The sequence below is a fragment of the Pseudophryne corroboree genome, chromosome 3, assembly GCF_028390025.1.
Source record: "Pseudophryne corroboree isolate aPseCor3 chromosome 3, aPseCor3.hap2, whole genome shotgun sequence".
Lineage (NCBI taxonomy): Eukaryota > Metazoa > Chordata > Amphibia > Anura > Myobatrachidae > Pseudophryne > Pseudophryne corroboree.
In genome coordinates, this window is record NC_086446.1 from 170,609,224 (window position 1) to 170,624,250 (window position 15,027).

The window sequence follows — 15,027 nt, forward strand, 5'->3', positions numbered from 1 at the left end:
TACTACTATATACTGGTCACCACAATGCAGCACTGATACTGAGCACAGATATTGAGCACTGTTCACGATACTAGAACTGACACGGAGCAGCAAGATACAGCAATGGACTATTGTACTGTAGTATACTGGTCACCACAATGCAGCACTGATACTGAGCACAGATATTGAGCTGATATTTAGCTTATATTGTGTTATTCATGCAGAGAACGTAGCCATGTCCTCTCCGCTCAATCTACAATGCAAGAGTGAAAATGGCGGTGACGCGCGGCTCTTTATATGGAATCCGAATCTCGCGAGAATCCGACAGCGGGATGATGATGTTTTCCCGTGTTCGGGTTTTGCAAGTAAGGTGGGAAGAACCGAGGCTGCCACGGACCCGTTTAAACCACCTGAAGTTCGGGGTGGTTCGGAAGTCGACGATCTCTAGTTTAGAGGAACATATATCATACCTCCCAACTGTCTTGATTTTCGTGGGACAGTCTCTTTTTTTGGGACTGTTCCACCTACGGGCCCCAGTGTCCTGCGGTGGGAGGGAGGAGTTGGGAGGCTGCTGTCATTTGCTGCTCTGCTGAGCAGCGATGAATAGACGCTGTGCGCATGCGCACGGTGTCTCTTCGCAGAAACCAGAGGGAGAGGGGGCATGCCAGCAGCTCACAGAGGTGCTGGGCATGCCCCCTCAGTGATGAAAATGGGGCGTGGCTTGCGCAATCGCGGACACTCTCATGAAGCCACGAACCCCTATCCCATGGGTCACGCCCCTTTTTTAGTTCAGGCGCAAAAGTCCCTCTTCACATATCTTCAATGTTGGGAGGTATGATATATGATATGGTGATAAACATTTTTGCTACCTAAACGGTTGTTCCCTTTGGCCTCCCCTGTCACTGGACCTGTATATAGGGCCAGCTTTTTCTATCACACTTCATTCTGAATGCAAACAGTTACAATGACAATGTGTCTTAGGCTGAATATACCATTGACATAAAATCCTTACCTGCTCTTGAGATTAAAAGACTCTGATTCTGGGAATTAAACAAATAAAATATTCTAGTTACAGGCAAATGTATGTCTACTGATCGATATGATGACAATGTAAATTTTCAGCGGAGGTTTAGCCATACCTCCCAACTGTTGAGTGTGTGCGGTTGGGACAAGCCAATCCTGCGGTTCGGGCACTGCCAGAAAGGGAATGGGGCCTTGGGTGGAGGGGGGTTGGAGACAGCACATCATCCCCCCATTTTTGTCATTTTGGGGGCGTGCCCAGCACTCTCTGAGTGACTGGGCAGCCCCCGGCCACTTCCTGCACTGATAGATGCCATGCAGGGGCGTAGCCAGAACTTTGTGGGCCCCATAGCAACATTTTGAAGGGGCCCCATCCCAATGCTTCTAGAGAGACACCTCTCTGCAGCAGTTGTTAATTTTATGCCCTATTATATTGCCCTAGTTCATTTTCTGAACCATAGTAGAGCCTTATTTAATGTTATGCCCTAGTAGTGCCCTAGTTTGTTTTATGAATCGCAGTAGTGCTTACTGTAAGTTCACCCTATGTCACATATCAGGGCTGCCAGTACACATTATGCCGCACAGTACCCCCAATTCACATTATGGTATATAGTGCTCCCCGTTCTTATTGTGCCTCATTACAGTGCCCCAGTTCATATTATATAACAATAAAATGCCCTTCAGATCATTTTATACCACACTACAATGTGCAGCTCTAGGGGCATACTTAGATATATTGCATGCCCCAAGGAAAAAGTTTGAAAGGACCCCTACGTACCACCCAATGGCAAAAAATTTATATAACACATGTAACTTTGATGGGGAAGGTGGGCCCCTTCCAGCTCTGGGCCCCATAGCAGCTGCACTGCCTGCACCTGTGGAAGCTACGCCCTTGATGCACGGCATATATTCAGTGCTCACCGGCTGCTGTGCAGAGCAGCAGTGATCAGTGGCTCTCCCAGTCCGCCCCCCCAACCCCGTGGGACACTGTGGCCCACGGGTGGGACAGCCGGACAGTGCCCTCTCTACTGGGCTCTCTACTGCCCTGTGTACAGTGTATTAGCAATAAAGCTCACCTGAAAAATTGTTATCCAACATGTGTTTCTTTATCATGTAAAGTTTTATAACGATAAAAGCAACAGCAAAAACTGTGCCCAAACAGGCTCCAATGACAGCGTACCGTATATCTAAGGGAAAAAAAAAGGAAAACTTTACCAATCATGTCAATAGCTATTAATATGAAATACTGGAGGTAGCAAAACATATTTGTTTGCACATGTATATTCTTATATTATACAGGTTTAATACAGTACTGTAGGTCATTAAGTGCTATAAGAGTTCTTTATTCTGATTTCAAACACACAGTGTGTGTGTGTGTGTGTGTGTGTGTGTGTGTGTGTGTGTGTGTATATATCTATATATCTATATATATATATATATATATATAAAGTACCCATGGCTCCCCTATCTCAAGGGCCCCCTGGGGGGAGCTGTTGTACAGGGACTATTCTTCTCTCCAGGCTTCACCATCAGCAGCAGACTCCAGGGCTGGTTCAAGGTTTCCCGGCACCCTAGGCAAAGTTTCTTCCTACTCCCTCCCATTACCTTCACCAAAACCTCCCCCTCGCCCTTCATGTTAAAGTGGCATTTTAGAAGTTCCACAGCTGCCGCTGTCGTATAGAGTATGCACCCTACAAAAATTAAAAAATAAAACACTAAGCATGACTTTTTTAGGGAAAGGGTGGAACTGGAGACACAGGCAGGAGATATATATAGATATATATGGAGTGTATAATAGTTGTGTGTGAGGGAGGGTTCTTGCTCATTACAATGAGCAGATAAGAGTATAACACACATTACAGTGGCCTCCAGTTCAATTTATGCCACATTATAATACAGGTTGAGTATCCCTTATCCAAAATGCTTGGGACCAGAGGTATTTTGGATATGGGATTTTTCCGTATTTTGGAATAATTGCATACCATAATGAGATATCATGGTGATGGGACCCAAGTCTAAGCACAGAATGCATTTATGTTTCATATACACCTTATACACACAGCCTGAAGGTCATTTTAGCCAATACTTTTTATAACTTTGTTCATTAAACAAAGTGTGTGTACATTCACACAATTCATTTATGTTTCTTATACACCTTATACACACAGCCTGAAGGTCATTTAATACAATATTTTTAATAACTTTGTGTATTAATAAACAAGGTTTGTGTACATTGAGCCATCAAAAAACAAAAGTTTCACTATCTCACTCTCACTCAAAAAAGTCCGTATTTCGGAATATTCCGTATTTTGGATATTTGGATATGGAATACTCAACCTGTACCCCATTACCATTATAACATCCATTATAACATCTACTAGACACTCCTCTCACTGAAAATGTAACACCACACAATATAGGCTGTGCAAATCTGGGAAATTGGTATGCAACTGTATATCCTGGGTCCAGCCCATCCTAAGCCTCTTGCCCCCATAGTATTGGCACCCCTTGCATAGAGTCGTCTTTCACATTGGACGTAATGGGCAGTTGCCCATGGGCCCCAGGATCACAAGGGCCCTGCACCCCCATGGACATCTCAGCCACCACGAATAATAGTACCACCCCCCCCCACCACCACCACCACCACCACACCACCACCACCAAAAACAACGATCTGGGGACATCAAAGCTGCCACCAGAGACGCCAACAGAAAATCGTGGGTCCCGCCACACTGATATTGCTCCTCAACATACACACACAGAATATATATATAAAATAAATATACATACATACATACATGCATACACATATGTAAATACATACATGTATGTTTAAAATCCCGACAGGGATGAGGTAAGTATGCTATCCCCTTTCCCCTAACCTCCCCCCTTAGTGCCTAAACCTACCCCCCCGCCCCGCACTTCCTGCAGCCTAACCCCAACATCCCTTGCTGCAGATAGCAACTTGTAGTTCAAGATTAATGTAATTATTCAGCATGAATCATAATTTACAACACAGTTTTATAGATCAATATCTCTCAGCAAAATGCTAGGACTAGGAGCCTAATTTAGACCTGACCTCTGCACATTTGCAGAGGTCTGCGATCAGATAGTCGCCGCACAGACAGAGTGAAGCCTGCAAACACCGTTCAGCTGCAAATTCGTTCGCAACCCACTCACCATCGAATGAGTTTTCCACTCTGTACGCAACCCAGGACCAACTCCTACAGTGTGATAGAAACAGGCTGATCGGGGTCGGAGCTGACGTCACACACACTCCCTGAAAACGCTTGAGGAGACTCCCAGAATACAGTAATTTACCACCCCCAAACGCCAGCTTCCAGGTCAATCAGCATGCGTTCGCCTAGCGATCAAATAAAATGCTGATTTCTTTTGCAGTTTGGCATCAATTGATAATTGGCCGCCTTGCGAATTCGCACAACAGGGATCAGGTCTGAATTAGGCCCTATATATCACACATATGCAGAGCTATTTAAATCAAAGATGTGCGGCTGCCGCTTTTCATGTTTTGTGTTTTGGTTTTGGTTCTAATTCCACTTTCGTGTTTTGGTTTTGGCTTAGTTTTGCCAAAACCACCCTTTCGTGTTTTGGTTTTCAATCTGGATGATTTAAAAAAACAAAACAAAAACAGCTAAAATCACAGAATTTGGGGGCCATTTTTCTCCTACGGTATTATTAATCTCAATAACATTAATTTCCACTCATTTCCAGTCTATTCTGAACACTTCACACCTCACAATATTGTTTTTAGGCCTAAAAGTTGCACCGAAGTGGCTGTATGACTAAGCTAAGCGATACAAGTGTGTGGCACAAACACCTGGTCCATCTAAGAGTGGCACTGCAGTTGCAGACAAGATGGCACTATTCAAAAACTAGTCCTCAAACAGCACATGATGTAAAGAAGAATAAGAGGTGCAATTAGGTAGCTGGATGGCCAAGCTAAGCGACACAAGTGTGCTGCACAAACACCTGGCCCATCTAGGAGTGGCACTGCAGTTACAGACAGGATGGCACTTAAAAAAACTAGTCCCCAAACAGCACATGATGCAAAGAAGAAAAAGAGGTGCAATGAGGTAGCTGTATGACTAAGCTAAGCGACACAAGTGTGCGGCACAAACACCTGGCCCATCTAGGAGTGGCACTGCAGTGGCAGACAGGATGGCAGATTTAAAAAATAGGCCACAAACAGCACATGATGCAAAGAAGAAAAAGAGGTGCAATGAGGTAGCTGGATGGCCAAGCTAAGCGACACAAGTGTGCGGCATAAACACCTGGCCCATCTAGGAGTGGTACTGCAGTTATAGACAGGATGGCACTTAAATAAACTAGCCCCCAAACAGCACATGATGCAAAGAAGAAAAAGAGGTGCAAGATGGAATTGTCCTTGGGCCCTCCCACCCTTATGTTGTATAAACAGGACATACACACTTTAACAAACCAATCATTTTAGTGACAGGGTCTGCCACACGACTGTGGCTGAAATGACTGGTTTGTTTGGGCCCCCACCAAAAAAGAAGCAATCAATCTCTCCTTGAACAAACTGGCTCTACAGAGGCAAGATGTCGACCTCATCCTCATCCTCCGATTCCTCACCCCTTTCACTGTGTACATCCTCCTCCTCACAGAGTATTAATTTGTCTCCACTGGAATCCACCATCACAGGTTCCTGTGTACTTTCTGGAGGCAATTGCTGGTAAAGGTCTTCCCGGAGGAATTTATAATTCATTTTGATGAACATCATCTTCTCAACATTTTGTGGAAGTAACCTCCTACGCCGATCGCTGATAAGCTTACCGGCTGCACTAAACACTCTTTCGGAGTGCACACTGGAGGGGGGGCAACTTAGGTAAAATAAAGCCAGTTTGTGCAAGGGCATCCAAATTGCCTCTTTTTCCTGCCAGTATACATACGGACTGTCTGACATGCCTACTTGGATGCTGTCACTCATATAATCCTCCACCAATCTTTCAATGGTGACAGAATCATATGCAGTGACAGTAGACATGTCAGTAATCATTGGCAGGTCCTTCAGTCCAGACCAGATATCAGTTTTCGCTCATGACTGCCATGCATCACCGCCAGCAGGTGGGCTAGGAAATCTTATCCTTTTCCTTGCAGCCCCAGTGGCGGGAGAAATTGAAGGACTAGCTGTTGACAGGTCACGTTCCGCTTGAGTTGACAATTTTCTCACCAGCAGGTCTTTGCACCTCTGCACACTTGTGTCTGCTGAAAAGAGAGATACAACGTAGGCTTTAAACCAAGGATCGAGCACAGTGGCCGAAATGTAGTGCTCTGATTTCAACAGATTGACCACCCTTGAATCCTGGCAAAGCGAATGAAGGGCTCCATCCACAAGTCCCACATACTTTGCGGAATCGCTCCGTTTTAGCTCCTCCTTCAATTTCTCCAGCTGCTTCTGCAAAAGCCTGATGAGGGGAATGACCTGACTCAAGCTGGGAGTGTCTGAACTGACTTCACGTGTGGCAAGTTCCGAAGGGTTGGAGAACCTTGCACAAGATGGAAATCATTCTCCACTGCGCCTGAGTCAGGTGCATTCCCCCTCCTTTACCTATATCATAGGTGGATGTATAGGCTTTAATGGCCTTTTGCTGCTCCTCCATCCACTGAAGCATATAGAGTGCTGAATTCCACCTCATTACCACCTCTTGCTTCAGTTGATGGCGGGGCAGGTTCAGGAGTGGTTGCTGGCGCTCCAGTCTTCGGCACGCAGTGGCAGAATGCCGAAAGTGGCCCGCAATTTTTCGGGCCACCAACAGCATCTCCTGCACACCCCTGTCATTTTTCAAAAAATTCTGCACCACCAAATTAATTGTATGTGCAAAACATGGGACATGCTGGAATTTGCCCAGATGTAATGCACGCACAATATTGGTGGCGTTGTCCGATATCACAAATCCCCAGGAGAGTCCAATTGAGGCAAGACATTCTGCAATGATGTTCCTCAGTTTCCGTAAGAGGTTGTCAGCGGTGTGCTTCTTAAGGAAAGCGGTGATACATAGCGTAGCCTGCCTAGGAACGAGTTGGCGTTTGCGAGATGCTGCTACTGGTGCCACTGCTGTTGTTGCTGCAGGAGGCCATACATCTACCCAGTGGGCTGTTACAGTCGTATAGTCCTTCGTCTGCCCTGTTCCACTTGTCCACATGTCCGTGGTTAAGTGGACACTGGATACAACTGCATTTTATAGGACACTGGTGACTCTTTCTCTGACGTCTGTATACATTCTTGGTATCGCCTGCCTAGAGAAATTAAACCTAGATGGGATTTGATACCGGGGACACAATACCTCCATCAGCAGGCGTACCACTCAAGGATCCAACGGAGGAATCCCGGTTAGGAGAGGACTCCTCAGTCTTGACAGTGACATGGCCTGCAGGACTATTGACGTTCCTGACTGAGGAAGTTGACGATGAGGGTGTGGCTTGCAGGAGCTTGGGTACAGGAGGAAGAAGGGATTTAGGTGTCAGTGGACTGCTTATGCTCTTACCCAAAGTTTCACAACTTGATACTGACTTCTGATGAATGCGCAGCAGGTGACGTATAAGGGAGGTTGTTCCAAGGTGGTTAACATCCTTACCCCTACTTATTACAGATTGACAGAAGCAACAGATGGCTTGACACCTGTTGTCCGTATTTGTGTTGAAATAATTCCACACCGAAGAGGTGGCTTTTTTAGTAGTTTGCCCAGGCATCACAATGGGCTTCTTCATCCCACGGACAACAGGTATCTCCCCCGGTGCCTGACTTAAACAAACCACATCACCATCAGAATCCTCATCGTCAACTTCCTCCTCAGCGCCAGCAACACCCATATCCTCATCCTGGTGTACTTCAACAGTGTCATCTTCAATTTGAATATCAGGAACTGGACTGTGGGTGCTCCTTCCAGCACATGCAGGGGGCGTGTAAATGGTGGAAGGAGCCACCTCTTCCTGTCCAGTGTTGGGAAGGTCAGGCATCGCAACCGCCGACACACTTGGACTTTCCTTGGGGATTTGTGATACCATCTCAGAACGCACAGTTATTTTCTGTGCTATTTCCAGCTTAACTCTTTCAATTTTTCTAGTGGGAGGATGAGGGCTTCCATCATCATGTGAAGCTGAACCACTAGCCATGAACATAGGCCAGGGCGTCAGCCGTTCCTTGCCACTCCGTGTCGTAAATGTCATACTGGCAAGTTTACGTTTCTCCTCAGATGATTTAATTTTCTTTATTGGTTCTTTTTACTGAACTTTGGCTTTTTGGATTTTACATGCCCTATACTATCACAATGGGCATCGGCCCTGGCAGACGACGTTGATGGCATTTCATCGTCTATGTCATGGCTAGTGGCTGCAGCTTCAGCACTAGGAGGAAGTGGTTCTTCTTGATCTTTCCCTATTTTATCCTCAACATTTTTGTTCTCAATTCTTTTTTGGGAGTTATATAAGACAATATGCGGCACAGGAATGACTGGAATGACTGATGGATAGGACACTACCACTGGTCTGATGCAGCACAACACAACAACACTGTAAGGGACTTGTGGTTGTTGTTATTATTATTATTATACGTCAGCAGTGGACATATAGCAGCAGTGTATATTGTCACTTGAAACTGATGGACAGGACACTACCACTGCTCTGATGCAGCACAACACAACAACATTGTAAGGGACTTGTGGTTGTTGTTATAATTATTATACGGCAGCAGTGGACATATAGCAGCAGCGTATATCGTCACTTGAATGACTGATGGACAGGACACTACCACTGGTCTGATGCAGCACAACACAACAACACTGTAAGGGACTTGTGGTTGTTGTTATAATTATTATAAGGCAGCAGTGGACATATAGCAGCAGCTTATATCATCACTTGAATGACTGATGGACAGGACACTACCACTGGTCTGATGCAGCACAACACAACAACATTGTATGGGACTTGTGGTTGTTATTATTATTATACGGCAGCAGTGGACATATAGCAGCAGCGTATATATTGTCAGTTGAATGACTGATGGACAGGACACTACCACTGGTCTGATGCAGCACAACACAACAACACTGTAAGGGACTTGTGGTTGTTATTATTATTATATGGCAGCAGTGGACATATAGCAGCAGCATATACCACTGTGACTGCCTCGTCACTGGAATGACTGATGGACTGGACACTATCACTGGTCTAATGCAGCACAACACAGCAACACTGTAAGGGACTTGTGCTTGTTGTTATAATTATTATACGGCAGCAGTGGACATATAGCAGCAGCGCATATCGTCACTTGAATGACTGATGGACAGGACACTATCACTGGTCTGATGCAGCACAACACAACAACACTGTAAGGGACTTGTGCTTGTTGTTATAATTATTATACGGCAGCAGTGGACATATAGCAGCAGCGCATATCGTCACTTGAATGACTGATGGACAGGACACTACCACTGGTCTGATGCAGCACAACACAACAACACTGTAAGGGCCTTGTGGTTGTTGTTATAATTATTATACGACAGCAGTGGACATATAGCAGCAGCATATATCGTCACTTGAATGACTGATGGCCAGGACACTACCACTGGTCTGATGCAGCACAACACAACAACATTGTATGGGACTTGTGGTTGTTGTTATTATTATTATACGGCAGCAGTGGACATATAGCAGCAGTGTATATCGTCACTTGAATGACTGATGTACAGGACACTACCACTGGCCTGATGCAGCACAACACAACACCACTTTATACAGGAACACTGGATATATGGCAGAAGAGGACACCAACACTGTGACTGTCTGGACTGATGCAGCACAATACACTGACTACACTTGACTGGACAGCACAACACAGCACCACTTTATACAGCTACACTGGATATATGGCAGCAGAGGACACCAACACTGTGACAGGCTGGACTGATGCAGCACGATACACTGACTACACTGGACAGCACAACACAGCACAAGACTCGCCACCCCACTTTCCCGCCCCCACACAGACACTGAACACTGAGGACACGTCCTCTCAATACACTCTCCGAGACTGGAGTGAAAATGGCCGCAACGCGCGGCTCCTTATATGGAATCCAAATCCCGCGAGAATCCGACAGCGGGATGATGACGTTTTGCCGCGTTCGGGTTTCCGAGTCAGGCGGGAAAACCCGATCCTGGATCAGAACCGAACTCGGAAGGCAAAGTCTGGTAGGGTTCGGTTCTCTGAGAACCGAACCCGCTCATCTCTAATTTAAATATATGCAGAGTCACATATAAATTCAGATACAGTGTTATTGAGCTCTTATATTTGTATGGGTTGCAAGAATATTTGTGAAGTATGAGAGAGAAAGTAAAAGGTAAAAAGTAGAGCTTGTAGGCACCCTCCACTTCTACTGTCATCCGTTCTTCATTGTGCAGCAAGCAGGTGATGAGAGAGTGGTGGGACTCATAAAATTAGTAGTAGTATTGGGCTGCCATTTAAACCTATAGAGGTGATCCCTCTTACCTGTTAACAGCACGGGGATCAGATGCACCCGGGGTAAACATACTCTTCCATAAATCAGCGTGGGGCCAGGAACTAGCTTGTGGTCAGCTGACTGTGCCTCGGCGGTGGCAGGACTGGAGACAGTGAAGGGCCAGTGCAAAGGTAGCGTCTTGACCTGGCGACGCTGGCATCAATGAGACCATACCAAGTGACGGGGGGTATAATCCTGGTGTGGTCGGCTTGTTATTTATAATTTTTTTGCCAATCAGTTCGCAAACAGTTTAGAAAGTATTCACATGTGCTGCAATCCATTTTTAGTGTCCCCGATTCTCAGGGGCAACTCTGACCCGTGTCCCCTCCTTCCACCCCTGTCACCGGGCCTGGCCGCCACAGAGCAGGTGCCGCACTGCCTGGTGACATCACAGCACACGGCAGTCAAATGCTGGAGTTGTGCAGGGTAGGGGGGGAGTCACACTCAAAATGAAAGTGGAAAACACACACTACAGGCTGATCCAACTTTGATGTAATGTCCTTAAAACAAGTCAAAATGAGGCTTAGTAGTGTGTGTGGCCTCCACGTGCCTGTATGACCTCCCTACAACGCCTGGGCATGCTCCTGATGAGGTGGCGGATGGTCTCCTGAGGGATCTCCTCCCAGACCTGGACTAAAGCATCCGCCAACTCCTGGACAGTCTGTGGTGCAACGTGGCGTTGGTGGATGGAGTGAGACATGATGTCCCAGATGTGCTCAATTGGATTCAGGTCTGGGGAACGGGCGGGCCAGTCCATAGCATCAATGCCTTCGTCTTGCAGGAACTGCTGACACACTCCAGCCACATGAGGTCTAGCATTGTCTTGCATTAGGAGGAACCCAGGGCCAACCGCACCAGCATATGGTCTCACAAGGGGTCTGAGGATCTCATCTCGGTACCTAATGGCAGTGAGGCTACCTCTGGCGAGCACATGGAGCGCTGTGCGGTCCCCCAAAGAAATGCCACCCCACACCATTACTGACCCACTGCCAAACCGGTCATGCTGGAGGATGTTGCAGGCAGCAGAACATTCTCCTTGGCATCTCCAGACTCTGTCACGTCTGTCACATGTGCTCAGTGAGAACCTGCTTTCATCTGTGAAGAGCACAGGGCGCCAGTGGCGAATTTGCCTATCTTGGTGATCTCTGGCAAAGGACAAACGTCCTGCACGGTGTTGGGCTGTAAGTACAACCCCCACCTGTGGACGTCGGGCCCTCATACCACCCTCATGGAGTCTGTTTCTGATCGTTTGAGTAGACACATTCACATTTGTGGCTTGCTGGAGGTCATTTTGCAGGGCTCTGGCAGTGCTCCTCCTTGCACAAAGGCGGAGGTAGCGGTCCTGCTGCTGGGTTGTTGCCCTCCTATGGCCTCCTCCACGTCTCCTGATGTACTGGCCTATCTCCTGGTAGCGCCTCCATGCTCTGGACACTACGCTGACAGACACAGCAAACCTTCTTGCCACAACTCGCATTGATGTGCCATCCTGGATGAGCTGCACTACCTGAGCCACTTGTGTGGATTGTAGACTCCGTCTCATGCTACCACTAGAGTGAAAGCACCGCCAGCTTTCAAAAGTGACCAAAACATCAGCCAGAAAGCACAGGAGCTGAGAAGTGGTCTGTGGTCACCACCTGCAGAACAACTCCTTTATTGGCGGTGTCTTGTTAATTGCCTATAATTTCCACCTGTTGTCTATTCCATTTGCACAACAGCATGTGAAATTAATTGTCAATCAGTGTTGCTGCCTAAGTGGACAGTTTGATTTCACAGAAGTGTGATTGACTTGGAGTTACATTGTGTTGTTTAAGTGTTCCCTTTATTTTTTTGAGCAGTGTATATATATATATATATATATATGAATCTGCACTCACCCTAAATAATGTAGCATGCTCCGCTGCCCTCCGGATATATATACATCAGATATAAAAGGCGACACTCAGAGACTTGACTTGTGCAAAACAAACTTTTAGTGCAAAAACTGCAGGTTACATCAGGATGAAGGGGCTATGCGCCCTGATACGTTGATGCTGTAACCTGCAGTTTTTGCACTAAAAGTTTGATTTGCACAAGTCAAGTCTCTGAGTGCCGCCTTTTATATCTGCTATATACATGGAGGTGCAAACTTCATTGGAGGGCACCAGAGCCAGTTAACCCTTGGAGGTTTTTTTCGAGTACCAGCCACAAAAGGGTATTTTTACGACGGCGGTAGCCGAAGCGGCTGTTGGGAGATTCGGCTGGGTAGGATGTATATCCCCAGTATACACAGGACGTGTGAGATACCTGATACTAAAAATGTCATGTTTACAAATTGCTGAATTTGCACAGAAAACCCTTTGTGATGTGTTATAAAATGGCATAAAAACGATTGATTATACTTGGAGTGCTGGTCTCATCTACAACATAGCCCCAGCTGGAGCCTCATGGTGTGGTTGTATCCATATTGAAAAGTTTTTGACCTGGCACCCTTTGGTGGACTTCTATAGTGTTGTGCGGCTCATGTTTTCTATTATATATATATATATATATATATATTAGTGATGAGCGGGTTCGGTTCCTCGGAATCCGAACCCACCCGAACTTCACCCTTTTTTGCACGGGTCCGAGCAGACTCGGATCCTCTCGCCTTGCTCGGTTAACCCGAGCGCGCCCGAACGTCATCATCCCGCTGTCGGATTCTCGCGAGACTCGGATTCTATATAAGGAGCCGCGCGTCGCCGCCATTTTCACACGTGCATTGAGATTGATAGGGAGAGGACGTGGCTGGCGTCCTCTCCGTTATAGTAAAACTTAGTTAGTTATAAATTGTGGGGAGGATTGGGGACGGGGAGCAGCTGTTAGGGAGTACAGTGCAGGGTTTTGAGTTTAATCCGTTGTTTCTCTGCCTGAAAAAAAACGCTCCACCAATCCATATCTGTGCTCACTCAGTGTGCTGCACTGCTGCATGATATATCTGTGCTGAGTGCACTGCTCACACTGCCTAATTGTGGGGACTGGGGAGCACTTATAGCAGGAGTACAGTCAGTGCACACTGCACAGTTTTGCTGACAGTGACCACCAGTCCAGTATACGTTTGTCTGCCTGAAAAACACTGTGGTGTTTTTTTTTCCTTTCTTCATACTAGTTTACCAGTCTGCTGACACTGTCCACCAGGTCCGTTATACAGTATATTATATTTATATATAAGCACTAAGCAGCAGTACGGTAGGCCACGGCTGTACCTACCTCTGTGTCGACTCGTCACTCGTCGTCCATAAGTATAAGTAAAGTAATACTATCCATCCATCTACATTGTATACCTGTGGTGGGTTTTTTTTCTTTCTTCATACTAGTTTAGCAGTCTGCTGCTGACACTGTCCATCAGGTCCATTATACAGTATATTATATTTATATATAAGCACTTAAGCAGCAGTACGGTAGGCCACGGCTGTACCTACCTCTGTGTCGACTCGTCACTCGTCGTCCATAAGTATAAGTAATACTATCCATCCACCTACATTGTATACCTGTGGTGTTTTTTCTTTTTCTTTCTTCATACTAGTTTAGCAGTCTGCTGCTGACACTGTCCACCAGGTCCGTTATACAGTATATTATATTTATATATAAGCACTTAAGCAGCAGTACGGTAGGCCACGGCTGTACCTACCTCTCTGTCGACTCGTCACTCGTCGTCCATAAGTATAAGTAATACTATCCATCCATCTACATTGTATACCTGTGGTGTTTTTTTTTTCTTTCTTCATACTAGTTTAGCAGTCTGCTGCTGACACTGTCCACCAGGTCCGTTATACAGTATATTATATTTATATATAAGCACTTAAGCAGCAGTACGGTAGGCCACGGCTGTACCTACCTCTGTGTCGACTCGTCACTCGTCGTCCATAAGTATAAGTAATACTATCCATCCATCTACATTGTATACCTGTGGTGTTTTTTTTTTATTTCTTCATACTAGTTTAGCAGTCTGCTGCTGACACTGTCCACCAGGTCCGTTATACAGTATATTATATTTATATATAAGCACTTAAGCAGCAGTACGGTAGGCCACGGCTGTACCTACCTCTGTGTCGACTCGTCACTCGTCGTCCATAAGTATAAGTAATACTATCCATCCATCTACGTTGTATACCTGTGGTGTTTTTTTTTTTCTTTCTTCATACTAGTTTAGCAGTCTGCTGCTGACACTGTCCACCAGGTCCGTTATACAGTATATTATATTTATATATAAGCACTTAAGCAGCAGTACGGTAGGCCACGGCTGTACCTACCTCTGTGTCGACTCGTCACTCGTCGTCCATAAGTATAAGTAATACTATCCATCCATCTACATTGTATACCTGTGGTGTTTTTTATTTATTTCTTCAAACTAGTTTAGCAGTCTGCTGCTGACACTGTCCACCAGGTCCGTTATACAGTATATTATATTTATATATAAGCACTTAAGCAGCAGTACGGTAGGCCACGGCTGTACCTACCTATGTGTCGTCACTCG

General features: G+C 45.9%; 1 protein-coding gene across 2 annotated transcripts in view; it reads right to left on the minus strand.

Moving 5' to 3' along the window:
• Positions 1-15,027, minus strand: part of TMEM273 (transmembrane protein 273) — a 122,251-nt gene that overhangs the window by 59,588 nt on the left and 47,636 nt on the right. Inside the window, exons 3-4 of one of the 2 annotated variants that reach the window (XM_063963408.1) lie at positions 2,076-2,186; positions 992-1,019 (exon numbers count right to left, since the gene is read on the minus strand). In XM_063963408.1, the coding sequence (XP_063819478.1) occupies positions 992-1,019; positions 2,076-2,186 (139 nt within the window). The remainder of the gene's footprint in view (positions 1-991; positions 1,020-2,075; positions 2,187-15,027) is intronic. The other variant, XM_063963409.1, reaches the window with a different exon arrangement.